Consider the following 24,621-nt stretch of genomic DNA (forward strand, 5'->3'; position numbering starts at 1 on the left):
AAGCGTGAGAAACTAGCTATGTTCACAAGACTGAGTGGCTCTGACCTGAATAGCTGTTTCGCTGCAAGCTGAACATTTTTCTCTTCATCTAGCTGACAAACAACTAGATGGGCAAAGCAGATAAACCGAGCAGTGTTCGTACCACTGCTGTGTGAAAATCTGCTCCGCTACTTCTTCATTTGTGCTCTGGTTCCTTCGTTCTTCATTACTCTTTGGTCTTCTCTGTTGTGTGTTGTTGTAAATCAAACTCTAAACCCCTGACCTGTCTGCATGGTCTCCAAACATCTAGAAACTGGTCAGCCACTTTGATGTAGTCTTGACTTAGAGAGATAATGGAAAGTGTTTTCAAGCACACGCTTTTTCCCCCACCAAATTAGATTCTTACAAATGGCACTGTCCTGCTTGCAATTAACATACTGCTACAACAGATACATGTATAGGATTTCACAGTAGGAAATCTATGTCTTTGAACACAAAAGTTGGCCAAAATGATGGAATCCTTGAGGCAACGAAAACGATACTGGTGATTTTATTCAGCATGTGTCCAATACGATTTTCCATTTGGAATCCACATTTTTTTAATGCTTTCCTTATACCATTTAAACATTACCTTCAGCTTTTATGGAGTCTCTTAGAAAGTTTTTCCATTTGTTTACCAGAAAACTTAAATCTTAATGATTAAATAATAGGACATTTATATACATCAGTGGGTTTTCTCAGATACTGGGCTCTAAGTACATACAATGTCTATTGAGTAAAAAGAGAAAAGAAAAATCCAGTCATGCAAATCATCTTACAAACCATGTTTCATTTGCTTTGAAAATTTTTTTACTCTGTTACTGGCATATCATTTCAAAATTAAGCAGATAATTTTTTAAGGTTGCTTTGTCCGTTTCCACTTGTTTGTTTTGCCGTTTTGAAGAACTGAGGGGCCACATGCGACTGCAGAAGGTACTGGCAGGGTAATAATGCTTCTGCTACCACCAACCACTTCAAGCCCTGGCATGGATGTGTTTAAAAAAACCACCTAACCTTCAGCTAACTGCACTGGTTTATTTCTGAACAGCACATCACAATATCAGCATAGATAGCACATTGTAACCGGTTGGGTGATTCCACTTAATAATTTGTCAACACTAGGACCTTTCATCATTTTAATTCCGGTTTCATTTATGAATTAAAGGTCATATATAGAGCACAAATGAGGTCTAAATTTAGTCACAGCAGACCACAGTTCCACATAAAGACAAATCTTCAAGTTATGTTGACCTGCTAGGAGACAAAGATAAACAGCACAGCAAACATGTACCTGCAATGCACTGCTTCCCTATTAAATATTAACTGTTTCATTTACATTTAAATGAACTGAGCAGTAATGGATAGACTTTCCAGTACTGCTGTTTGGTGCTGCTGTCATGGAAAGAAGCTGAAGACAATGTGGGCTGTATGGGGGCAAATGATGCAATCTCAACATCCGCTCAAGTGACTTCAATGACGACCATTCTCCAGTCTTGAAATATAATCCTAAACAGCATCTCTTTTTTCCTCTCCCTCTGTAAACACATCTGTTCATAAATAACTTAGATGTCTCCTTGACATTCATGGTATGTAACTGAAGCTGAAGTAGAAAAGGATGGGCGGTGTACAGCACTGAGGAGATGTCACAGTACTTTTGTTCAGCATTTTTGTCAAGTGCAGGTTGCTGACATCAGCCATCAGAGACGGGCGGAGTGACCCACCCATACTTTTCATGGGTCTTCACCAAACTCTTAAATGTTGCTTCAGCTTCCTTTCGACTGAACGACTTTTTTGATTTGCCAGCTTTTCTGCAGATACGGCCCTGCACCAAACAAAAAAAAGAAAACCTTCATTAAGCATGTGAATATATGTAGCTGGAAACCGCAGCTTAAGTTTTCAACACCTCCAGCCACCAGGTATTCCCTTGCAGATACCAGAAAGCACCGTTCCCAAACTGAGGCGGACAAAGATGCTATCAGAGATGATTAAAAATGGTAACGGAGTAAGGGGAAAAAAAAATAAAAACACAGACAGACAGACATCTGGACAGACAGAGATGGGCTGCTTCTCCGCTGTGAACCCCTGTGCTGGCAGGCTGCCCCGCATGCAGCAGCACTCCACTGCTGCCCCTGGGCTCGCTGTTCTTCTCACACCTGCTCAAACCAATGCAGGGATGTCTGCCTTGCAGTGCTTTGCGTGCAAACCCTCACACAGACTACCTCATGAGGTCAGAGGGGCAGCCCTAAGCAGGCAGGGACCCTTTGCAATGTGGGGCCCCGTGGCCCTTCCCAGCCACAGGAGAGGAAGGGGCTCGCCTGGTGCTAAAGGAGAACGGCACTACAAAATACATCCTTCCCACCAAGCACGCCTCATTTTTCTTCCTCTCCTCTGAACTGTCAGAAATGAATAGCCCTGGCACATCCTAAAAGCACCTCAAAACATGCTTGCTTCCAACCTGCATAAGAAAAATCTAGCTTGTTTACTACCCCCTTGTGACAAGCTGGCTTGACAATACATGAAAATATACGCACCTAAATATATTGCACCTCTATTACTTTGCCATTAAATATTACCTCCAAACGAACATCAGTATATAATTTCAAATCCTCACTTGGCAACATAGACATTTAGTGAGTTATTAATAGCCCACCTTAGTTTGCACATTGGTCCATGTCAATTACCACGTAACAGAAGACACAAGGAAGAAATACAGATGCAGACTTATTCCATTCTGCAGCACTAATACTCCTTACAGTATTTCTGCCTATTAGGTTTGCCATAAAACAGACGTTCAATAAAATTACGAGTGCAATAACTTTTGTAACTTTTTGATAGACTGCACTTTGTTGTAGTAAATGGTATTTCATGAGCAGACACCACAGTACCATGTTACAATTATTAAGAACCAAGTTAGCACCTTCTGATTTTTTGCACTCTTTTGCTCAAAAGGATGCATCAGGTCACACTTTTTGCTTCCTGTATTTTGATGCCAATTTGGAATTCAAAATGAAAATTGTCATTCTTAATTACATGCAACATTTAATCCTGAGAAAATAATTTGCTATGTGGAGAAAAAAATAAAAAAGGGAAAAACAACAAACTCTGTCCTCAGAGTAACAAAGTTATTTTTACACAGTAAAATGAGTAAGATTCCCCTGCAGTGTGGACAAATCATCTCATTGTAGAAAGCTGTCACAATATTGCACAGATATGCTTTTGTGTTCAGCACCACTATTATTGTAACAAAACTAGACATGGGACATAAAAAAGCTGGGTTTTATTCCTATTTTAAAAAGTCCCCTTTCTGTGTGGTTTGACTTCTCTTTCAGAGAATTTAAGATTAAGAGTGGCCTTTAATTCCACGCTCCATTTATTCGAGCCGCCCTTGGTTTTCTCAAAAATAGCTATTTTATCTTGTGACGCCTTTTCTCCCTTTTCTTCCTATTCCCCACTTATAAACTGTGAGCATATTTTCAGCATAATTTCTCTTTAAATATTCTTGTACTAGACTTGTTGTCTTGAACAGTAAGACAACTTCGCTATCCCCATACTAATCTGGCAATTAGTATTTCACAAATAAGGATGGTCTGAAGGGTACTCATTTGACCCTGAAAACAAGTTTTCTTAGAAAGTGATCCTTTTAAATTTTGATGAAATGAATAATTAAATAAAACTTGGTAACATATTCAAAATCTCCAATGAGTGCTACTTCTAATGTTGCTTGTTCCTGGAAAATTGCTGTTCCTGTTGGGTGCTGCACACAAACTGCATCCCCATTGAATAATTAAATTCTATATCCTGCAATAGTATTCCTGTTATTACAAAGCATGTTTTCTATTTTCTTCCTAGTCCATGCTTCTGTTGGAAGCATACTTAGAGAAATATAGGAAAAGATAAAGCAAAGTGCAACAGAAGATGAAATCAGCACAGGAAATTACATCCTCAAATTTCACCAATGGAATACTCTTGAATGTAAATATAAATATAAACCTGCTCTACTACTTAGTTTATGGACTAGGTCCATTTGCCATCTCTTGTCTTATATACAAGATTTTTTGGCTTTTATACCTTTCTGAATTGTCTGCATAACACCTAGCACAGGATGATCTATGTCTTCCTCAGTTTTATCAAAATATTAATACTTCTCTGTACCTAGATATAGGATCCTTGCATTCAGAACAGCTACCACTCACATTCAGTGTCTTGCTGCTTTGAAATAAGGAAAGAAAGAATTCTTTGGTGTTAGAATAACACAGTGAATATCATACCACCCAAAATGTTACTGGAGTTACAACAGATGGAGCATTGCTCCAAGAATTTGTTCTCATACTTATTAGCAATGTAACAGGTACCATATGCAGATTGTATATAAACTGTGCCATCAAAGACCACCTAATTCTACTAGATGCAGTCTACTTATTTCTATATATTTATACAGGAACTGTAAGTGGTATTGCTAGCACTGTCTCTTATTAACCAATACCCTGCCAGGTGTTTATAATTTGGATAAAATTTAACCTTGTGGATTGAAAGTCTCCATTTCTGGTGCCTCAAATTAATTGAGATAAAAAGAAGGAAGGATGAAATTTCAGTCAAAACAATTCAGGTGATTTCAAGTCAACACTATAGTGACATCAACTGTGCTAACAAATTATAGCTTTTTGCCATTCTCACAAAACTATTCCCGAGTTTAACCTAAAATGGCATTCTGTGCAGTTATAAAAGAGTGTCAAACAACCATTTTAATGGGTGCTGTTACCAGCCATGACTAGAGTTTGTTTTCAGACTGCTACTAATACATATAGTCATTTTAACTCTGGTCAGGAGACCACGAGCTGCTGTGTATTGTAAATATGAAAAATATGGTAAATACAGTATGCCAATACAACACTGGCCATAGGTTAATTGCACACAACTACATATTGACTAATTTCCAAACCATTCATGTCACTACTGTCATGGCAAGACACACAGAACATTTGCACACCAATGTTTTGATGTGTCCAGCACCAAATCAAGAAAAGGCATCAAACCGGTATCTGAACAAGACGAGCGCATTCCACAAAAGATTTAAAACAACAGAGAAAACCCAAGAAATCCTTTCATAAAGATATTAATTTTGACTTTAGCTCTGAGTAGTCGCACCAGGAGCTTATTTAAATGCTTGCAATACTTTCAGACATGCATAGGGAGCTTTTCATAAAGGGATAACTGAAAACCTAATTAAAATAAAGAATTGAAGAGAACATTTCAGATTTTGCCATCTGCTGTAACTTCATGTGCTTACCAAGATATAATTTTAACAAGCTAGAAACATATGAAAGGTGGAAGTAATGACACAGCATCCAACTGGTTTACACAGCCATGCTGAAATGCGGGAGGCCATGTGCTGCACTGAGCCTCTTTATAACTTCTGCTCCTACAGTGCCTAGTTTTGAATGTCACCCGTCTACACTTTGCCCAAACTCATGAATTTTGTGACTAAACAGCTGGTAAGGTTCCAGTCTATAAGCTGGTAACTGCCAGGTGCTGCAGGCCACCTTCTCGGGACCCTGGCCATACTGAGGGACTGCTCCCTCCATCCATATTCAGCAAAAGACCTGAGGTAGGCCTCACATATGGCTTGGCAACCAGATTTAGAGACCAACATGGGCAAATCTTGGAGCTTTTCTACTTCTCAGTGATGCTGCGGTAGCCTCCGTGTTTTCGACAGCCATCAACTCCTCAGCACGTCCTCTCCTCGAGAACACAGTGTGATACTGACACGCATCCATCCTCAGCAATATTGAACTCAACATCAAATAGCTCAGCACCGTTATCAGGAACGTGTTGCATCTTTCCTTATCCGACAACATCATGTCACAAAGTGGTCTGCAGACATATTTAAGTCCTGTACAGAGATGCCGAAAATGAACCCTGAAGCTCTTTAGCCCTGGAACCTACCTCAAGCATCTATCTGCCCACATCTTGCCTTTGTGCCACGACAAACAGTCCTTGTGTTTCTTACTTCTCAGGATGCGCTCAAGGGGATTCCCTTGGCAGCGATGAAGGGATTTATCTCTCTCATCAAACCAGTTATGGTAGCTCCTAGATCAAAACCCAACAGCTCTGGCACAGTGCACAGAGCCAGGTGTTCTTCCACCTCATATCACTTTCGGTGCTATCTGAAAGGACAGAACTACAGGCTGGTGACCGGCCCCTCACAGGATCATACTATGACAGAGCTGGTGGCTGCAAGGGACCTCTGGAGGTCTCCAGGTCCCTCTCCAGTTACTTGGAGCTGGATGGCCAACACAGGTCAGTGCAGCTGTGGCACTGCGCAGCCAGCTCCTGAATCCTTCAAGGATGGAGGTTTCACTCCATCCTGCCCTGATGCAGGTCCCGGTGTTACTGGGCCCCAGATTTTCAGAGATTCTTCATATGCAGCCCTCAGCCCTTATATAAATGAGGTTATTCTGAAAACGCCCTAAACCCCTGTGCTACACGTCCCTGAGGTGCCACAGCAAACACTTCAGGCACATCCAGACTTTTTTTTTTTCTGGCCTGGTTAACAAGAAGTTTATTCATCACAAACAGTACACGCCTAATAGACTCAGAAGCAGACAGGCCTTCATATTGTTAGCACCAGTCTTATCACAAACACCTCAGCCCTGCTCAGCCCTTCATTAATCCTGGATACGGCAAATAACTCATGACTAGTCTTCCAGGGTGAAACCATACCTGCCTTCTGCACATGGGGCTAAACATGGTCTGTGTGTTCAAGTCAGCACAAGGGTGCATGGGCAAAATTTAATTTTCTCCCTTCACCTCCTGAAGGGCTGTGCCATGCCACAGCTTTTCCATGCCCAGAAAGAAGCAGGCTGTAGTGACCTACTTCTAGGTAAATGTTGAGAGACAGAAAATGAGCAGAGGTTTAGACAAGTACTCAAAAGGCTGTAGGAAGTTACTGTGCCTCACAGTGCATCTGTGGTGATCCCTCCAAGGACAGGAACGATGTGCCCACATCCCAGGTCTGTTGTCTCACTGTTGTTCACAGACAATGCAAAAACACAAGTTTTTCAGAGAGCTGAAGCACAGCGTGAGGCTCTGGCAGGTAACGTGTTCCACTGATGTGCCTGTGACTAATGGCCTTGGGCCTCTACTGTGCAAAGCCACATATTGTGCAAACACAGTCAAGTCTTTTCAGATAAGTAACAGAAGAATACAACGCTCAGGTCTGAATCAGACCTATTCTAGAATAATTAAGCAAGTTCTCAGAGAAAAACATTTCTGCTGGCTTTAGAGAAGCATTCAAAAGCAAAAAAATGCTAAAGTGAGTTACTGTCACATTCTCAGAGCCATGACTGCAGTGTGCCGTAACATCATTGTTAAGAATGCAATATACACACTTATATGGGTTTATATATATGTGTATATGGGGTTTATTTTTTTTTCTTTATATACTGATGAGGCACAGTTAATTGTCTCAGAAACTGCATAGCATTTATACCGCACGGTGGATAAGTACTACCTATAGCTAAAAAAAAGCAGTACTGAAAATGATGCAGATAAATATTGTTAATGTCGCAGTATAAGTGAATTAAAAATGTACCGTTTTCCCTCAAACGTGTAATTTCCGAAGCAGTATCTCCTTGTCTTTTTTAATCTCCTTTTTATGAATAATCCATACGAAGAAGTGGAAACTCAGCAAGTTCCAGCTTTAAAGCATTCTGTAAACTGCTCCTTTTGGGAATGTGACTGTTCTTTGACAAGGAAAAAGAATTGTGTGTTCCAGCTGAGTAATTATTAACACTCACTTGTCTGGTGCAAGTAGTTTTTAATCAATGTGAGAACACCTACAGCCCTAATCCCTGTTGGACTGCTACAGAGCACTGTGCCGCTCCTCCCTGTCTTTCCCTGAAGCCAGCACAGTCAGCAGCATGGTTTCAGTACAGCTGAGGGTTAAAAAACTTTGTTTGTGCATCTTAGGGATGCGACAAACTCCTTCTGCAAAAGAACAAGAAAACCTTGACATCCTACCACATTTGTGGAACATGCCTCCAGCCACAAAGTCACAATGTAAGCAGAATCAGGCTAATGGTGGGCTTCCATTAAGAGAAAGCCCTGCCATCACACGGTACCTGCTAGACTAGATGGAGAAGGGTCATTTTCTATGTCAGTTTTCTGCTGAGCTCCCTGTGCTGTCAGGTACAAGCACAGTTACTGAGTGTCTGGTCCAAGCGACAAAGCTGGAACCGTGACAGCCCCTCTTTGGATTAGCCCACAACATGAAACATAAGTTACCCAAGTTGAACGCTGCCACGGCTGCAAAGCAAAGCAACTTGAAACAGAGCAAGGCAAAGCAAAGCAAAGCATCCTTTATGACAGGTGCTACAGACAAGGGAAACACAACCCAGGCAGCAATGTCTATCTCCACATTTCCCAAAGTTTCACCACACCAAAAAATAAAATTAAAATAAAATTAAAATAAATTTAAAATTTAAAAAGTAAAAATCTGGCTACCCGTGGGAAAATTTAACTGATATAAGACAAAGTTCGGCAGGCTCAGTGCCACAAGCTGGTGTGCTTTTTCTTCTGCTATTTATGCAAACGTGTCCATCTCTTGACTGTGATATGTTTCATACTGATGCACATGGACATCTTAGTCATAGAGCTCCCTTTCTTAAAGCACTTGCTTTAAGCATGTATCCTCATATCACCTTTGAAAAAAAAAAAGATTATCTGTACTTCACAAGTGGAAAAGAAGACTACAGAGAAGATATATGACTTGCCCATGGCTGCACCCAAAGTCAGCAGCAAACCCTGGATGCTAGGTTTGGATCACCACTCCTCCGCTTAAGTGCTATAATTAGGAATTGAAATTACTAGCTTTTTTTTTTTTCCCCACATAACTATAAAACACTTCAATCCTGAGTATGTTTTATAGAAATACTTAATTTTGTCAAAATAATAGAAACTTTGACATTTATAGAAATGTATAGAAAATTTGACAAAATTAATTAACATCAATTTCCTCTTCTTTGTGATGCTTTTTTTTTTTTTATGGGCACACATTCAAGAAATAAGCTCTAAATTTCTTACTGCAACTGTCATCTTGTTACCATTTATAACACAAACCTAGAAACAGGAGAAACATCTAGTCGTTCTACAGCTCATAAAACCTAACTATGAGAAACATCTGAGCTCCAGGCTATTTCACAATGCAGGCTTACTCTTCCTTCCTCACGTTTATTTTCACTTGTCTTTGCATACAGATTTGGGATTGTTACTGATTTGTAACTCTACCAAGGAGTCACTGCAGAAGCCCTGAGGCTTCTGAAGAGCCCGTGCAGAAGAGAGTGAAATCAACGAGGATCCTCAATTTTAACAACACTCGCAAAATCATATAGTAGATAAAAAAAGCATTTTCCAAGGGCTGACTCTGCATGTGCAGGAGGAAGGCATGTGGCACGCATCCATCAGACACAGCTGAATACAAGCATGCCTGATGCACCGCTCCTCAGCTTGGTTTTGAACTGGAATGGGGCAAACTAGACTGGCACCTTGATCCTATTTCAGGACAGGAACCACTGGGGTATCTTAAGTATGGTGCCTGCTTACCTGCTTTGTGCACACCAATAAACAACACAAATTTATGTTCATCAGAACATGCACCTTTCTCCCTAACTTACGCTTTTATGCACTGTCCCATGCAGCTTGTCCTGTAACTCCCCAAACCTATTCAATTACCACCATTTTCAGCCAGAGTTAAAGACTGCCATGAGGAGCATTCAGCACCCTCTAGAAACAAGTCTGCAGCATATGGCTGAACCAGGTGTCAGGGTAGCCCTGAGCCTCACACTTCTCAATAGTACGACGGTACTCAACAGAAACCTGGCATTCAATTTACAAGTCAGACGACTGGAGCCCGCACGCGTTAAATTTAACATGTATTTTGAGCCATTCAGACAGCATAATCACTACAGCCTCTGAAGTTCTCCCTGTTTAACTGCGGAGTAATTGCACCTGGCAATCCTTCCATCCTCACATCCCCCCCGGTGCCTAATGTCAGCGTTACCTTTCTTGACAATTGCAGAAGATAATTTGTAAACTGGAAACTGAATGTGAAGGACTGAATATGTCAAGGAAAGAGATATTCAGTCTCTCATCAGCCCAAAGCAGCTGAGACAGGAAAAAAGAAATGCTGCTACTATTAAGTCATTTAACCAACGTCCCACTTTGTGGCAACAGATGCCCACCCAGGGGACATGCCTTGGATCTCGCCTGACAATAAGACTCCCACTGTATGAGGACCAGAACTGTTGTGGAGTTACAGATCTTTGATCTGGAAGTCTCCGGTCATGCATGGAAATCGCTGGGCACTCTGTAGATGCTGGGAAATCTGCGTATTTTCAAGCCTAGCCTGTATAATGAAGAGTAAATCTTCCTCACAACAGAAAGTAGGTTGCTTTGGTTAATCCTCTATGAGAACACCATGTCACCCCTCGGGGACTAGGCTTTCTGCATTTGAAAAAACATGATTCTTACACAAAGATTTGACAAAATGCACAAATGTTACAGTTCACTCTATTTGAACACTTTCACTGAAGAAAATGAGGCCTTCTACAGCTCAAGGAAGAATTTTACTCTTTTGAGCAAATTCAATTTTGTTATGATCCAAAGAGGCAATTCTTTTAAGTTCTGATTTAGGAGATCAGCCAAGTATTGCAAGGAAGAATTAGTCCCACTTGCCATAAAAGCACATTTTAAGATAAGTAGTTTGTTTCAATTCAGCAGTTTTACTTATTTGTTGACTATGTTAACATTAAGGATGATAGCTGCATGTATTTTAAAAGCTCTAAAATTTTTCCTTTCTACGCTTTCAAGGGGTAAAACGGAGATTATGTTCCTTCTGCTTTTTAAAAGAATTAAAGCAACCTCCTACTTCAACGAGTCGGAATCCCTGTGTCTTCATTCCTCTCAGTAGAATATATTTGCATAATAATAGAGTCTATAGTCAGAACTGCAATATATCAGAGAACACATGAACAATGTTTTTTCCAGCCCATTCATCATTCCCAGCACCTCAACATGGCAAATATGTATGTTCCCGCTTAGACTTCAGCTTGAAGATCTAGATTTCTCAATTGCAATTAAAGAGAAATCTTAGAAGGCCAATATATCTGATTTTTCTCTGTACTAAACAATATTCTTTGTTACTCTTAAGCCCAACATTTATACCTTTTCATGGGGAACAAGCCCCACAAAACCTTCTTTGTCTCCTCTGTAATCTTTGTACATGAGTCAATGTGTTTTTAGTCATGGACCTAAAGCAACATTTCTTCCCCTGATAATAACTGGCATCGTTTGCTCAGGCCATAAATCGAAAGCTAAAAGCAAGCCAGATTTATTTTTTAAGGCCCTAACATGGGGGCCTTATGGACCTAAACAATTTAGAGGCCATTGAGTTCTCTATACCTTTCTGCAGCATTTGAGATTAGCTGATTTATTCCTGGCTACAGTCCTCAAACTGAGTATCTGGAGTAGGAAAGCTCATGGATTTGCAGTTAATTTCTGCTATATATAAATGAAAGACCTGCAGCCTGCTGACCTCCGGGACACCATGCAAGGTCCCATCTGCTATCTCCTCACTCGTACTTTTGTTTGAAAGGATGAAGAGGGACTAATTTAGTCTATGCTTAAAAGCTATGATCTGTATTTCTTTTTCATAAAATAAGCCCATTTCTCCTGTTTCAATCTGCTAGAAGCCAGATGTGATACTAGTATTTTTAAAATGGAAATGCAGATCAGCCTAGTGTTTGTACAAAGCACATCTCTCTTGAAGCAAACAGAGGCTTACACTGAGGTATTTCCAACGTTACAATGCAAGTGACAAAAGCACTATGCACAAATAAAAACCATTTATTTGATTTCACGAAATTTTGCTATAGGCATTAAATCTGAATCACAAAATATGTTTTGACTTTGATTTAAATCATAATATATATAGAATCCCACACCAGCGAGGGTACTCATGACTAGGGGTTCCCCATTCCTACTTTAGTACTTCCTGACAAATACATGTATGTTTTTTCTATTCACAGGAAGGATGAGGGCATATTTTCCTCAACACAAAGAACTTTTTCCATAAGATAATCCGCAGAGTCGTCAGTCACCTGACAGCTACCGCTGGCTGGTAGTCCTGTTCTCAGCCTCCACTGAGAGAATGAGGAACTCATAAAAAGGAGGACAAGGCAGCTACTGATCAGTTGCTAGCCTAGGCCCAAAGTCCTCAAGGCATCATATATATCTGTGTTAGTTGTTCTCAAAAAAAAGTGAGCAATTCATGATATACTATTTCAACAGCACACTTAGATGTATGCTCTTTTAAGCTTCTACTAAGCCAATGTCCAATAGTCCCTCTCTAGAGAGAAGCAACATGGACTTATCTTGTTTTTCCAACTGCCTGCTAACACCACCCATGCTGCGGTATCTTTTTCTTCCAAATATAAAGTGCGAGTGTTTGGTTTAGTGTATTATGGGACTGAAAATCCTCTTCCACTTCAGAGCAAAGTCTGTTTTTCATTTGGGACCATATCATCTGCCGTGTCTCCGAATGTGGGGCTGTTCCCTCAGAGCCTGATGCGGGCCTCAGCCACATGCATCACAACCAACCTCCCACTTCTTCACCACTCTCATATGACGGGCGCTGCTCCCACTGCCTTCACCCAGCCACTGATGTAGTCAGTGTGATCATGGCAATGGTATTGTTATCAGGAAACCGATGCTTTTTTAAGCCCCCCTCTTAAATACCAAACTGGTAATACGCAGCTTTAAAGCACGCTGCTGCGGGGGCATTGCGCAGAGCAGGCAGATCCCGTAGCCCATGTGAGCAGGTAGACACGGTGGTGCTGAACAGCTGCCTCCAGAACAACAAGCAGCTGACATTCAAATTATTTCCTCAGCATCGCCCCAGGTGAGCATTTCCTCGGGTGAAATCCCAGCTCAGCAGTGGCCGATGGCCACCTCGCCACGGGTGGAAATGGGCCGAGTTTCTGGCCATGATGGTGGAAACCAGTGAGCAGCACGTCACCCCCTCGAAACCAAGGCTGAAGTTGAGATAAGGGCAACACCGAGTTTGTAAAATATGATTCTGGATTCCAGACAGATAAAGAGTCTTAGGCCTTTGATGTACTGAGAATTCCCCTCAAGATACTGACTAGGGCTGTGTGAATAATTGACTTTTTCAGCTGAATAGCTGAAGCAACCAACCAAACAAACCCCAACTTGTTTGTTAATTAACATTTTTTTCTCCCTTGAAAACTGAAAAAAAAAAAAAAAAGAAGGAAAAGCATAGTTTGGGGTTGCTGAATTGTTTCATTCAAACAGAAATTGTCTCTCTTTCATCTAAACTATTTTTTTTCCAGACAAAAGCCATCTAAAAATGCAATACAAAGTTTCTGATAGGAAATAAGGGCATGGATAGAAACACAGAATATTTACTGAGCCAATGGGAGTACCTCTGTATCCCATGATGTAAGACAATTCTCAACCAAGGCCACCTGAGGTGTATTGGTTCCTGCTTGGGGAATTTGGAGAAACACCTATCCTACTTTAAAATCCTGGGAGACATGCCAGAGTCAAAATTCCTGCCCGGGTCTAGGAATTGGGACCTAATGCTTCAAGTAAAATGCTGCAAAGCAGCGGGGAAGTGCCACCTATTAACTTCTTTGTTGCGCACTTAAGTCTTCCTACAATCCTGAATCAGATGTTTCACTTGAGAAGTATCGAAATGAATTATCTCCATTTTTCTGTCGCTCTGCTAAAAGGTCCATGAAAGCCATTGAAAAACGTGAATTTGCCAAGTCTTGATTGCCCCAAAGTGTACTTTCAGTGTTAGCCTCATTAGCTTTTTGATCACTTTGTCAAAAAAATAGAAAAAAGGCTATATATATTCACAGGTCAACAAAATAATATCCCAAGAAGTGCTGCAGTTTCCTCCAAGGAACTAAAACCCAGCACAGATCAGCAACTCAGTAGTTAGCAATGGAAAACAGCACTGATAAGAAACAGTGAATGAAATCAACCACCTTAGTTTTATCATTCAAACTGTCAGAAGGATAAATGTAAGCTGCTGGAAAGTTCAGTCCTGCCTACTCACATCTGCGTTTGTATTACAGACACGCACTCTTGGATGTGTCACAGGCTCAAGTATTTACGATGATTTCATGCTAAATCACCGCCCTATGACTGGGTGACATTTCTCTTGAAGGTCCCCATTCCTCCATGCTCCTGGTGGGACCCACGCTGCAGAGCCGCCTCTGAGGACAGTTCCCCTGGACTGCAGCGTGAGCTGGGCTGCACCCTCCATCAGTTACCATTAATTTTAATTCAGAAATTAAACAATAACCCTGATTTAAGCCACTGCCATTTGTTCAGGAAAAGTCACTGCAGCCAGCGAGGCTACCCACAGCATGACAGAAGTTAGCCAAAACCAGCTCTGCAGCTCAAGGGAAATGCAGTACCCCTACTTCTGACATTTTTGCAGCTGTATTTTCATTTTAAAAAAATATTACAGTCCAAAGCATATCACCTTTAAAACACAAAATGAAATGGGGATCCGGGAGTGCCTGCTGTATTTTGAGCCATATTATGCAATTGAATCAAGATTACATAACCAGAGTGTGATTACAGAAATGTGGCTCCCATTACACAGAGCCTGGCTACGATTACAGAGTGGCAGCCCATTACAGATTACACATCTGTAACGAGAAATTAAATTTATTGTTAATATTACCTATTAACGTTTCAGTTTAGAATGCAAGCACGCAGGCTTTGAAGCGCACATTATAGCTACTTAGCTACTAAGTTACTAGCAGCAATTTGTTTTAGACTTTTATTTTATCCCACAAGCATTCTCTTTTTTTATAATTAACATCTTAAACTTCAGGAAGAATGTTATTGAAACTCTTGTATATTACGTGTGCCTACTAATGGTGCACCCATAAACATCCTGTGTTATCAGAAACTACTATTACTTTGTGGAAAAACTCTTAAGGGGATTAGGCAAAAAATACAGGTTAAAAAGCTAAATATTAGTTACTTATCTAATAATTTAGTGGTTTTCTTTACTGAGTCATTTTATGATCTCAGTAAACCTTAACCTAAGCCTTCAACGCTGAATACTGCAGAAATGTGCTGAACTGTTAAAAGAAACAGACAGAATTTAGTATTGTCCTTCTAAATCCTTGTTTAAAATAATGACAAATATAATCACTATAATAAGATGGGTTACCACATTGCATGACGTGTTAAGAGTAGCTACAGAACTTCAGTATACCTCTGCCTTAATGTAAATTAAGATATATTTTTTTTTTGGTAGGTGATTTTTATATCCCAAGGTGACCTAGGGAACTTGACCTATTCCTCTTCAAATGAAACGCAGAGAAAAATACTTCCTGATAAAAACAAAACAAAACAAAACAAAAAAAAGTGGTAGGCCCGAATGAAACAAGGGAGAAGGAAAACACACTTACAAATGAGTCCATTACATAACCAAATTTTCTGTGTTAAGGTAAACTGAGTCTTTACTCCTGCTCACGCAAGCAGTTCCACAGAAGCAAACAGGAGTAACCTTTTCAAACAAATGAATAACATGTTATTATTTACTCCTTTCCCCCATCCTCGCCGAGATAGGAATTTAAGAAGTTACTCAGCATCAGTCAGTGACAGACGAGGAGCTGTGCATGCCCACTGGGCTCAAGGGCATTCATGAAGTGAGCAGCAAAAAACCCACCCCGCCACAGCCATGTGTACACTGCCCACTACAATGACCACGAAGAAGGACGGGTTATGAGTTTCACCAGTAATATTTACCTACTTATTAAAAATGTCTTTATGAAATACTTCTAAGGATATTCTGCAGGAGAGAAAGAAAATACAAATAAAACATGTTGATTCAGCTGGGAAGGAGGCGAGATCCTCTGCTGGGGGAACCAGGAACCTCCTCCAGAGGGGAGAGGAGAGCTGGCCAGATCTGTCCAGCTGCTGTCGCTGCAGAGACACCCCGAACTAGGTGGTCCTTCTGGGCAGGGGCATTTTAGGCTGGCACAACTCCACCACAGCAGCACCAGGTGTGACCTCCGGGGCCACTGCAGAGGACAGCAGTGGACAAAGAGCTGGGGGCAGCAGCTCTGGCATCACGCCCTGCACCAGCGGCCGGACTTCACCGAGGAGGCCAGCAAGCGTGGAGGCCATGAAGCATGAAGGCCAGCAAGTATGGAGGCCAGCAAGCATGGCCAACCAGCCGGAGAAGGGCAGGAGGTGGAGGACTCCAGTCCTGAGCCCCTATTGCTTTGGGACCCCGTGCCTTGTCTCGGTGCCACATGCCAGCGGGCCAAGCAGAGGGGCAGGAGACACACAGGAGGGCATGATGCCTGCCTCTGCTCCTCGCCCCTCCGTGCTGCCCCGCACCTCTGCTATGCTGAGAAGGGCCCCGGGAGCGAAAGATGCTCCCCTTCCTGCCCACCAGCAACACCAGTGCCTCGAGGGGAACCTCTCGCCTGGTCCCAGACAAGGTTGGTCCCGCCACCCTTTGGGGTCGCCACCCTTAGGGTTGTGCAGACGCCCGCGCCCCACACGTGCAGTGGGACCCACGTCCCCCCTACCTGCCCCTTGACCAGGCTGGCCGCGAACTGCCTCATGACGGCCTCCACCGTGTAGGCGCTGGACCAGCCGCGGGGGGTGAGCAGCTCCATGCAGATGGCTCCGCCGTCGAGGACGTAGCCGTTCTCCAGGCGCGGGCTCAGCACCCTCATGAAGGGCGGCGAGAAGGGGAAGTTGTCGGGGAAGGTGAGGTTGAGCAGGATGTACTCCGTGTTGGTCTCCTTCATGTCCTGCCACAGCACCGAGTCCTTGTCCACCTGGTGCAGCTTCACGTTCCAGTCGAAGAGGCTCTCGTCCACCAGCTCCACCGAGATGAAGCGGTCGCTCAGCCGGGCGATGTCCTGCAGCTCCTTCATCAGCCGCCGGCTCCGCACCTGCGTGCAGTGCTGCTGCCGGCCCGCGGGTGCCAAAGGGCCGGGCACCGACGGCGGCGCCACCGGCCCGGAGCCGGCCCCGGAGCCGGAGGAGCCGGAGCCCGAGCCGGAGCCGGAGCCGGAGCCGTGCCGGCCGCCCCCATGCTGCTGCTGCTGCTGCTGCTGGGCTGCCTCCTTGCCGGCCGGGGGCTCCTTGGCCGCCTCGCGGGGCTTCTCCCTGCCGCCCGCCTTCTTGTCCTTGCGGCCCCCGGGGCTGCTCTCGCTGCTGCTGCTGCTGCTGCCGCCGGCGGGGGGGGGGCCCTGCGGCTGCGGCTTGTTGCTGCTGTTCTTCTGGCCGCCCCGGCCCCGCAGCGAGGAGCCCTGCTGCCCGCTGCTGCCGCGGTGGTGGTGGTGGTGGTGGTGCTTGGGGTCCTCCGTGTCGCGGCTGTGCAGCCGAATCAGACCGATTTTCCGCAGCAGAGTGGCCATGTTGTGCGCGGCTCCCTTCTCCCTCCTCCCTCTTAATATTTTAATTTTTCTCTCTCTCTTTTTTTTTTTTTTTTTTTTTTTCCCCCCTTCGCCGAGGGAGGAGGCTCTTTATCCTCGAGGAGCCCCCGCCGGGCTGCCGGTGGCCGCGGGGAGGAGGAGGAAGATGAAGAAGAGGAGGAGGAGGGAAAGGGGGGGAGCACGGCGAGCCCCCGGTGCTGCAGGGGCGGCGGGCAGCGAGGCGCCGGCGCTGCCGCTTCGGGGCGGGGGGGGGGGGGGGGGGGGGGGCGTGCGGCCGCCGCTCCAACGCCGCCCTCCCCTCGCTACGCCGGGGGCATCACCACGGCAAAACGGGCGGAAAAAAATAATTAAAAAAAAAAAGATTAAATAAATACAGAGATGTATGAAGCAGAGAAGCGCCACGCACAGCCCGCCGGCGCAGGGCGGGCTCTCCCGCTGCCGCAGATGGCTCCCCCGGCACCTCCCGGCTCGCCCCCACCCCCGGCTCCCCCCTTTCCCCCTCCCGGGGGCCGGTCCCCGCCGCGCCCCCTCCCGGCGCCTCCCCCCGGGCCGGGGAGGGCGGGGGCTCCGCGCCCCCCGCCCCTTTGTTCCGTGTCCCCCCCCCCCCACTCCGGGCACCCCCCGCTTGGCGGTGCCGCAGCCCCCGGTCCACGCGTGGTGCTGCCGCGGTGGCTGCGTGTGTGCCCGGTGCACGGCCAGCGTGGGTGTGCAAGGGCTGCGTGAGTGCGCCCACGCGTGTCCCCGCGCACCCGCTGGTTGTTGTGCGGGCGCGTTGCTCACCCCCACGCGTGTAAAGCACGTAAAGGCTGCGTGTTGTCAGATGTACACACCCGTACACGTCCTAACCCTACCTGTACTGCCCAGTGTGTGACCGTGGGTGTAGTGCCCACACACACGTGCATTGCTGTGCGTATGTCTCGTGTGCTGGTGGTGCACAGACCCCATCCCTCTGGTACCTCTGTCCATCCACCCAGGGCTGCCTGCAGCATGGGGGAGAAAAGACGATTCCCCAAGTGTGTCCCCACAGCCCTCAGAGACTGGAAAATACATTAAAAATGCACTGAATGCTTCGGATTAGGGAGTAGGCAAGGCCCAAAGTACAACTGTATCAATCATGCAGAGTATGTAAAGCAATGGGCAGTGTGTGCATGGAGCAGCACTTTATTCTACGGTATTTTTTCCAAGCAAACACATTCCCTTCTAGGAGTGCCCTCAAACCCCATCCATCCTCAATGGTTTTGAAGAGTTGCCTGCACTGGAAAAGGGCTGCTGCACTTCTATAAAGAAGTCCAGGAGAAACCACTTGGGCTTCTTGAAAGATACTGCAGGACACACTACATTTTCATCAAAAACTGGGAAAACAACTTGCTTCCAATAATTGCCAGGGTCAGTTCATTTTTCAGCTTGTTTTCTCTTCCTTCTTGCTGTTACTCAGACCCCTTGCTTTTACCAGCGGGTCCACGTTCACCAGGTGACCACTCACCAGCAACTGTTAGAGCAAATAAGATAAAAAACATCCAGTCTCCCCACCAGGCTCTACAGATGGACCCAAATGATAGATTTGCCTGATAATACCGTAGCTTAAAAAATAATAATAAAAATAAATCTTGCTGTATTTAAAATCAAGATCCTAGAATTATATTTGTTTTTCAAATATGGCATTATTAAGGGCTCAAAATCTTATTAAAAACCTTTTTTTTTTCTATGAGGCTGTTCACGATTTCATTTATTTTCTCAGTTAGTGCAATCTGCACAGAGTGTAGGAATAAGTATTTATTCATTTCAAAGTTTACCTAATAATGTAGCAGGAAGGCTTGCTGTATAAAATAGGTATTTGAAGAGATCACAGCAAATGTAATCTAAATTACGGGCCACATGCCATCAAGAAGGATGGGGAGGATGCACAGCATGACTCCATGGCCCTGGCAGGGTTGGCTGCACTGTGACACCATGGGGCTTGCAGGGTGGTGGCACTGCTCTGTAGCATCTTTGGGAGGGCAGGGGATGGGGAAGCTGGAGGTGGAGACCCCCCTATCACTCCCAGAAAACCCTGTAGAGGAAGGTTAGGAGACATGGTGGAGCTGGCCTGCATGTGCTACCCGGTGCACCTCTCATTAATTAGTCTGCTTTGAATGGAAAGAAGATGAAGAGCTGCAAGCTGGAAACGATGCCCCAGGAAGCATGTGTGGTTTCCAGCACTGGAAACCAGCTGTCTCTTTTTTTTTTTTTTTTTTTTTTTTTTTTGCTCCTGCCCTCTGTGCTGTTGACCTGCTCAGTCCCAAAGCCTGTTAGTATGGCAACCCTTGGGATTGCTTATTGCTTTGGTCCTTGCCTGTGGAGGTACCTGGGGTCTGTTGCAGATGATGTTTGATAAATTTCCCCATCTGGGTAGATGTGCATGTGAAATACAGGTTGTTTTCTTGGAGGCCAGGTCCCAGAAAAGCTGTGTAGGCTGACTTGGCTGGTAATGTCCTGTCCACCTCATGTTGCTCTCCTACCGTACTTTTCTCTACAGCACACCCTGCCTGCGTGACCGAGGAACTTCTGGATTAGGCAATGCCAAAGTGTGCCCAAGCCTTCCCGTATGAAACTTCTGGAGTCCCAGACTCCTACTGAGCTAACAGTGGCCCATCCATGGAGCTGGAAATCTCTGGAGCACAGACAAACTGCGTGCACATGGGTGATGCTCCTGAGTAACCCGTAACCTGTGCTTTGATGAGCACAGGACTCCAGCAGGACTCACAGGGGGAGAAGCACAGAAGGATATCACTGTTCCTCCTGTTTGCAGCTGGAGCAGGGCAGAGAGAAATAAGATAGGACGGGTCTGGAGGCTTCTCCTGCTGGGGTGCAAAAGCTGGTGGTCAGAGAAGCACCACCTGCAGCTGCAGTCCAAGTGGGCGGTCACGCAGGACACGGCGTTCGGTGGTTGTTCCTGGCTGAGTGTCCAGTGCCAGCCAGGACAGGCAGGCACATATGTTGGACTGACCCAGAATGCCAATTAGCAACAGGAGCCTTTGTGTTGGCTCCATTAGTGCTTCAGACTGAAAGGTCACTGCATGGTGTCCCTGTGCTAGTTGGCAGGAGGAGCCGCGGTCGTAAATTTAACGTGACGAAAGTTATTTACCTTCCTCATATAACCGCTGAGGTATCTACCCAGTGGGGAAGCCACAAAAAAGAGCAGGGTCCCTGCAAAGGCAGACAGGAGCCAAGCGGTGCCATTGTTTCGTAAAACACTACAAGATTAATGATGGGAGTGATGAGAAAGCTGGTTTGATGGGGCGGAGGGTGTAATAGGTGTGCCCTGACAAATGGCGCTGTGCTGCGACAAGCAGCCGCTCTCATCGTGCTGGTACAAGCTGTGTCCGTACTGTCTGTAGGATAAAACAGCTGTAGTGATGTAGCAGACTCTTCTTTTTCATAGCCGAGCTTCCTCAGCAAGGGAATTAGTTGTTAGTCCAGGACAGGCTGTAGACTGCTGCAAGTCTAGGGCCTTGAAGGAAAACAAAATGAATCAGCTTGACAGTGGAGGTTCCTCCTGCATCAGTCAAACTGTCCTTACCCAAATGTTCATTGAAAAATATCAAATTTTGTTCCATGATCACTCTTTAAGGAATTCTCATCAATCCTTCTTCCATAGTACCTTGCACAGAAGAAACCTATTAACTCTATTCATAATTATATTTTCTCACCAGTTTGCTAGGTGCAGAAGTCAAACTGAACTGTTCTGCAATCTCCCAGACACTGTCCTCCTGTTCTTTTTTTGGAGCAAAACTAATTGCTCCACTTGTGGTACATAAAGACATCCTAGAGTGATACAACTACTTGAGAACCAAGGAGGTAGAGGGCATCCCGGCGTGAAAAATAGGCTGACATCTGACAGGTATGTCTCCTGTATCTTCAAACAGAGAGCTGCTTTCAGGCACAGCCATTGTGTATCGATTACTGAAACCAGATAGTGCTTGTAGTTCAGGTCTAGCAGCAGCCCTTGACTTCACATGGAGCAGACTGCAGCTAGTGAAGGGCATCTCAGATGCTTTTTGCATCTAGGGTAGGGAGGCATCTGTCCTTAGCTAGAGATGTAGAGCTCTGAACTGCTATTGCAATTTGGTGTTGCTTGGGGCTACCAAGAATGTCTTTATGGCAGTGGTGTTTTTTTTTTTTTTTTTTTTCATTTTGTTTTAGCAGCCTAAATCTGGCCTGTGATTTTCTCATTTTTATTGAGTTTGCAGAAAAGGAGTTTCCTGAGACTCAGTTAAAAGTTTGGATGTGTACTGTTTGCACTAACATATATGCAGGACATTTTTAAGGCTCAGATGAACAAGTTAGAAGATGTTACTTTAATTGTAACAAGAGCAAAGAAACATTCCCAGGGTGACTGGGTGAACAAAATGCACATCTTTGTAGGAGAATTAGAAGATCTGGTCTTGTTTAGAATAGCCCAGCAAGGACTGAATGGGGGTGTGGTGACACTATATAAATATATTTGAGAAGTAAATGTCAGAGAGGGATATTGACTTCATCACATGATCAAATGGCTGTACAGTGAGTAATCCTGGATGCATTTGGACTGGAAATAGGCTTTCAGCTATCTGACGAATGAGGGGCTTGAATGCTCTTCCAAGCTCTGGAAGCAGTAGCCTTCAGTCTTGTAGGATGGAGCCTGAGAAGCTTATGGACATAATTGTGCAACAGAATAGAATAGGAGAGGATAGAAAATTAGGCTTATGTTATGAGTCCCTTGGCATCTGATATGTCGGTATCCCCAGTTGTGTGAGAAAAGAAATTAGATCACTGTTGATTTGCATTACACTTATAATAATTCCATGCCTCAGGGCTTCCACTGGAGCTGGAAAATATTTTTCATTCCTCTTGATGCATAATTTGTCCTCTACTAGTCTTTTTGACTTCCACTGTAGGTCTTCAGGTAGATTATTATAGGTGGCATTAAAACCTTAAGGTTTTTGTGTCCTGCTCACATCCTCAGGATTAGGCCAGCCTCTAGAACTGGATGTCTTTTAGAGTTGTTTACCCAGATCAGTTTGGTAAGCACCATTGATTTCCTTTACAGCATGGGACACAGTCTCCTTCCTAGAACCAACTGAGGTTTCATTTAACAAATTATTTGAAAATCTACAGACTTTTTTTTTCTTTTTCTTTTTCTTTTTTTTTTTTTTTTTTTTTTTTTTTTTTTTTTTTTTTCCTAACAAGCAAACTATTTACTCTTCTCTTCCTTCTTTGCATGACTGGGTTATCCCAATACTTACTAGTATGTGTGTGGGCACCTTTGATTATTTTTCTGCCTCCTTTCATCCTCCAAAGTAACATATCTGATATTTGCTGATCCATTTTTTTTTTTTTTTAAGATATTCCACACGTGGAGGGTGCAATGCTTAATATCAAATTTACTGATTGGAAGATAATTAATCTTACAGAGGATTTTCATTTAGAAAAGTGATATAGCAGCATACTGAAATCACTGTGCAATCACAATATAGCAATTGCACTATACCCTCGGATTACAGCACAAATGTGCTTGCCATTATAGGTCTCTATATACAAACCATCACAACGCTGGGCATCCAGAGTCACCAGGAAGAAATGTGCAGGTCTGAAGCCAGCTCGAGCCTGTTGATCTCTTCAAAATTCTTCTGCTAGTTGTTTGGTTTTTATACTCCATGTTGGGCTGAGACATGCATTCACTCCCCCTCATGCGGGTCTGACACAACTGGAGACATTCACACTCTGTTAATGAAGGGAGAAACATTTATACCACCAGTCGATCCATTTGACTGTCGATGGCTGTTTATCTAAAACAAAGGCCACTCTCCAGTCCCCTTTTGTGTTGGGATAAACTGAGCTTCTTTGCAACAGCTGTGGCCAGTCACAGCCTGCATTAATCCCTGAGCTTCATGGGCACGTCATCCTTGTGTAGGTGGTTATTGGTCAGTCACACAACACCGCTTATTTTTAAGGGGATGTTCAGAGGAAAGGCAATGCTAGCAAACATCAAGAAAGAAGAAAGACACAGAGCTATTTTCACTCCTGGAACATAAAAGCCAGTAGAGGTGCATGTGTGGTCCCTATATTGCTGCTGACACATGCTCCGAAGTTACCTTCCTCTCAGTGTCACAAGTCCATCCCACATTTCTAATCTCTTTCACCGAGTTAGAGAAACAAAATGCATGAGGTAACATCCACTCTGCAGACATGATAAGCCCAGATAAATGCAAATGATACATGGTTAAATAAATTGGGTAAATGAATAGCTGCTCTATCACAGCAACAGCTTTTAAGGACGAGGAGGTAAACAATATTTCTGGAGAATATAATTGCCTGTCTGCTCTTTAAGTCTGTGCAGCGCTGGAAATTTTCAGACTCTTAACTTTCATAGTGTTCACCTTCATGTGTTGCTGCTTACTGAATGAAAGAGATTCACGTCCAGGAATTCTGAATCATGGGGCATCCTTTGCTTTGAGTAAGATGACCATCACATATACACACAAGTATGTTTGAATTCTTCCACTCACACACACACCAAAAAAAAAAAAAAAAAAAAAAAAAATAAATGACACAGTCAGTAATCCTGAGAAAAGCTTTACTGTGAAGTACAGAAAGCACTCATAAATTTCTCCCAGAATAAAAGTACAGTGCATCCTCTACCTTGTTCCACCTTTAGTCTTGACGTCTTCTGGGCACATTTTCATGCTACAATGTCACCCTTACAGTCCTTCCTCAGCTGCTCAGTGAGGAAGCTGTATCTTATGCAGTGCATGGAGGAATGGCAAAAACATGATGGTCATTCTGCTCTGGATAGAAAAATTCCTGTTTGTCATTGCAGACAGGGACTTTCTAGACTTTCTGGCTAGAATTTCCAAAGATCTGAGATCATGAACTTTCCTGGCCAGCTTCATGTAACCAGAGAACCTGGAAGCTGCCGTCTGCTCCACGTGAAGTTGATGGCTGCTGCTAGAGCTGTTTTGCTAGCAAGCACACAGTGGCTACACCTGAAAGCAGTGCTCCAGGTACGCCACCATACCAGGCATGAGTCACCAAAGGGACTCACAGACCATGCTTGTTACCAGCTCAGTGTGCCAGGTTA

The 24,621-nt window shown here is 44.1% G+C and overlaps 1 protein-coding gene across 1 annotated transcript; it reads right to left on the minus strand.

Moving 5' to 3' along the window:
- Positions 1–505: 505 nt before the first annotated feature.
- UBE2QL1 (ubiquitin conjugating enzyme E2 Q family like 1) lies at positions 506–17,990 on the minus strand. Its single transcript, XM_032181912.1, has 2 exons — positions 16,665–17,990; positions 506–1,840 (listed from the first exon to the last, which is right to left on the minus strand). Exons 1-2 carry the CDS (start codon positions 17,502–17,504, stop codon positions 1,709–1,711), a joined length of 972 nt encoding a protein of 323 aa, XP_032037803.1. The 5' UTR covers positions 17,505–17,990; the 3' UTR covers positions 506–1,708.
- Between the last annotated feature and the right edge of the window lie 6,631 nt (positions 17,991–24,621).

This window comes from Aythya fuligula, chromosome 2 (assembly GCF_009819795.1).
Source record: "Aythya fuligula isolate bAytFul2 chromosome 2, bAytFul2.pri, whole genome shotgun sequence".
Classification (NCBI taxonomy): Eukaryota; Metazoa; Chordata; class Aves; order Anseriformes; family Anatidae; genus Aythya; species Aythya fuligula.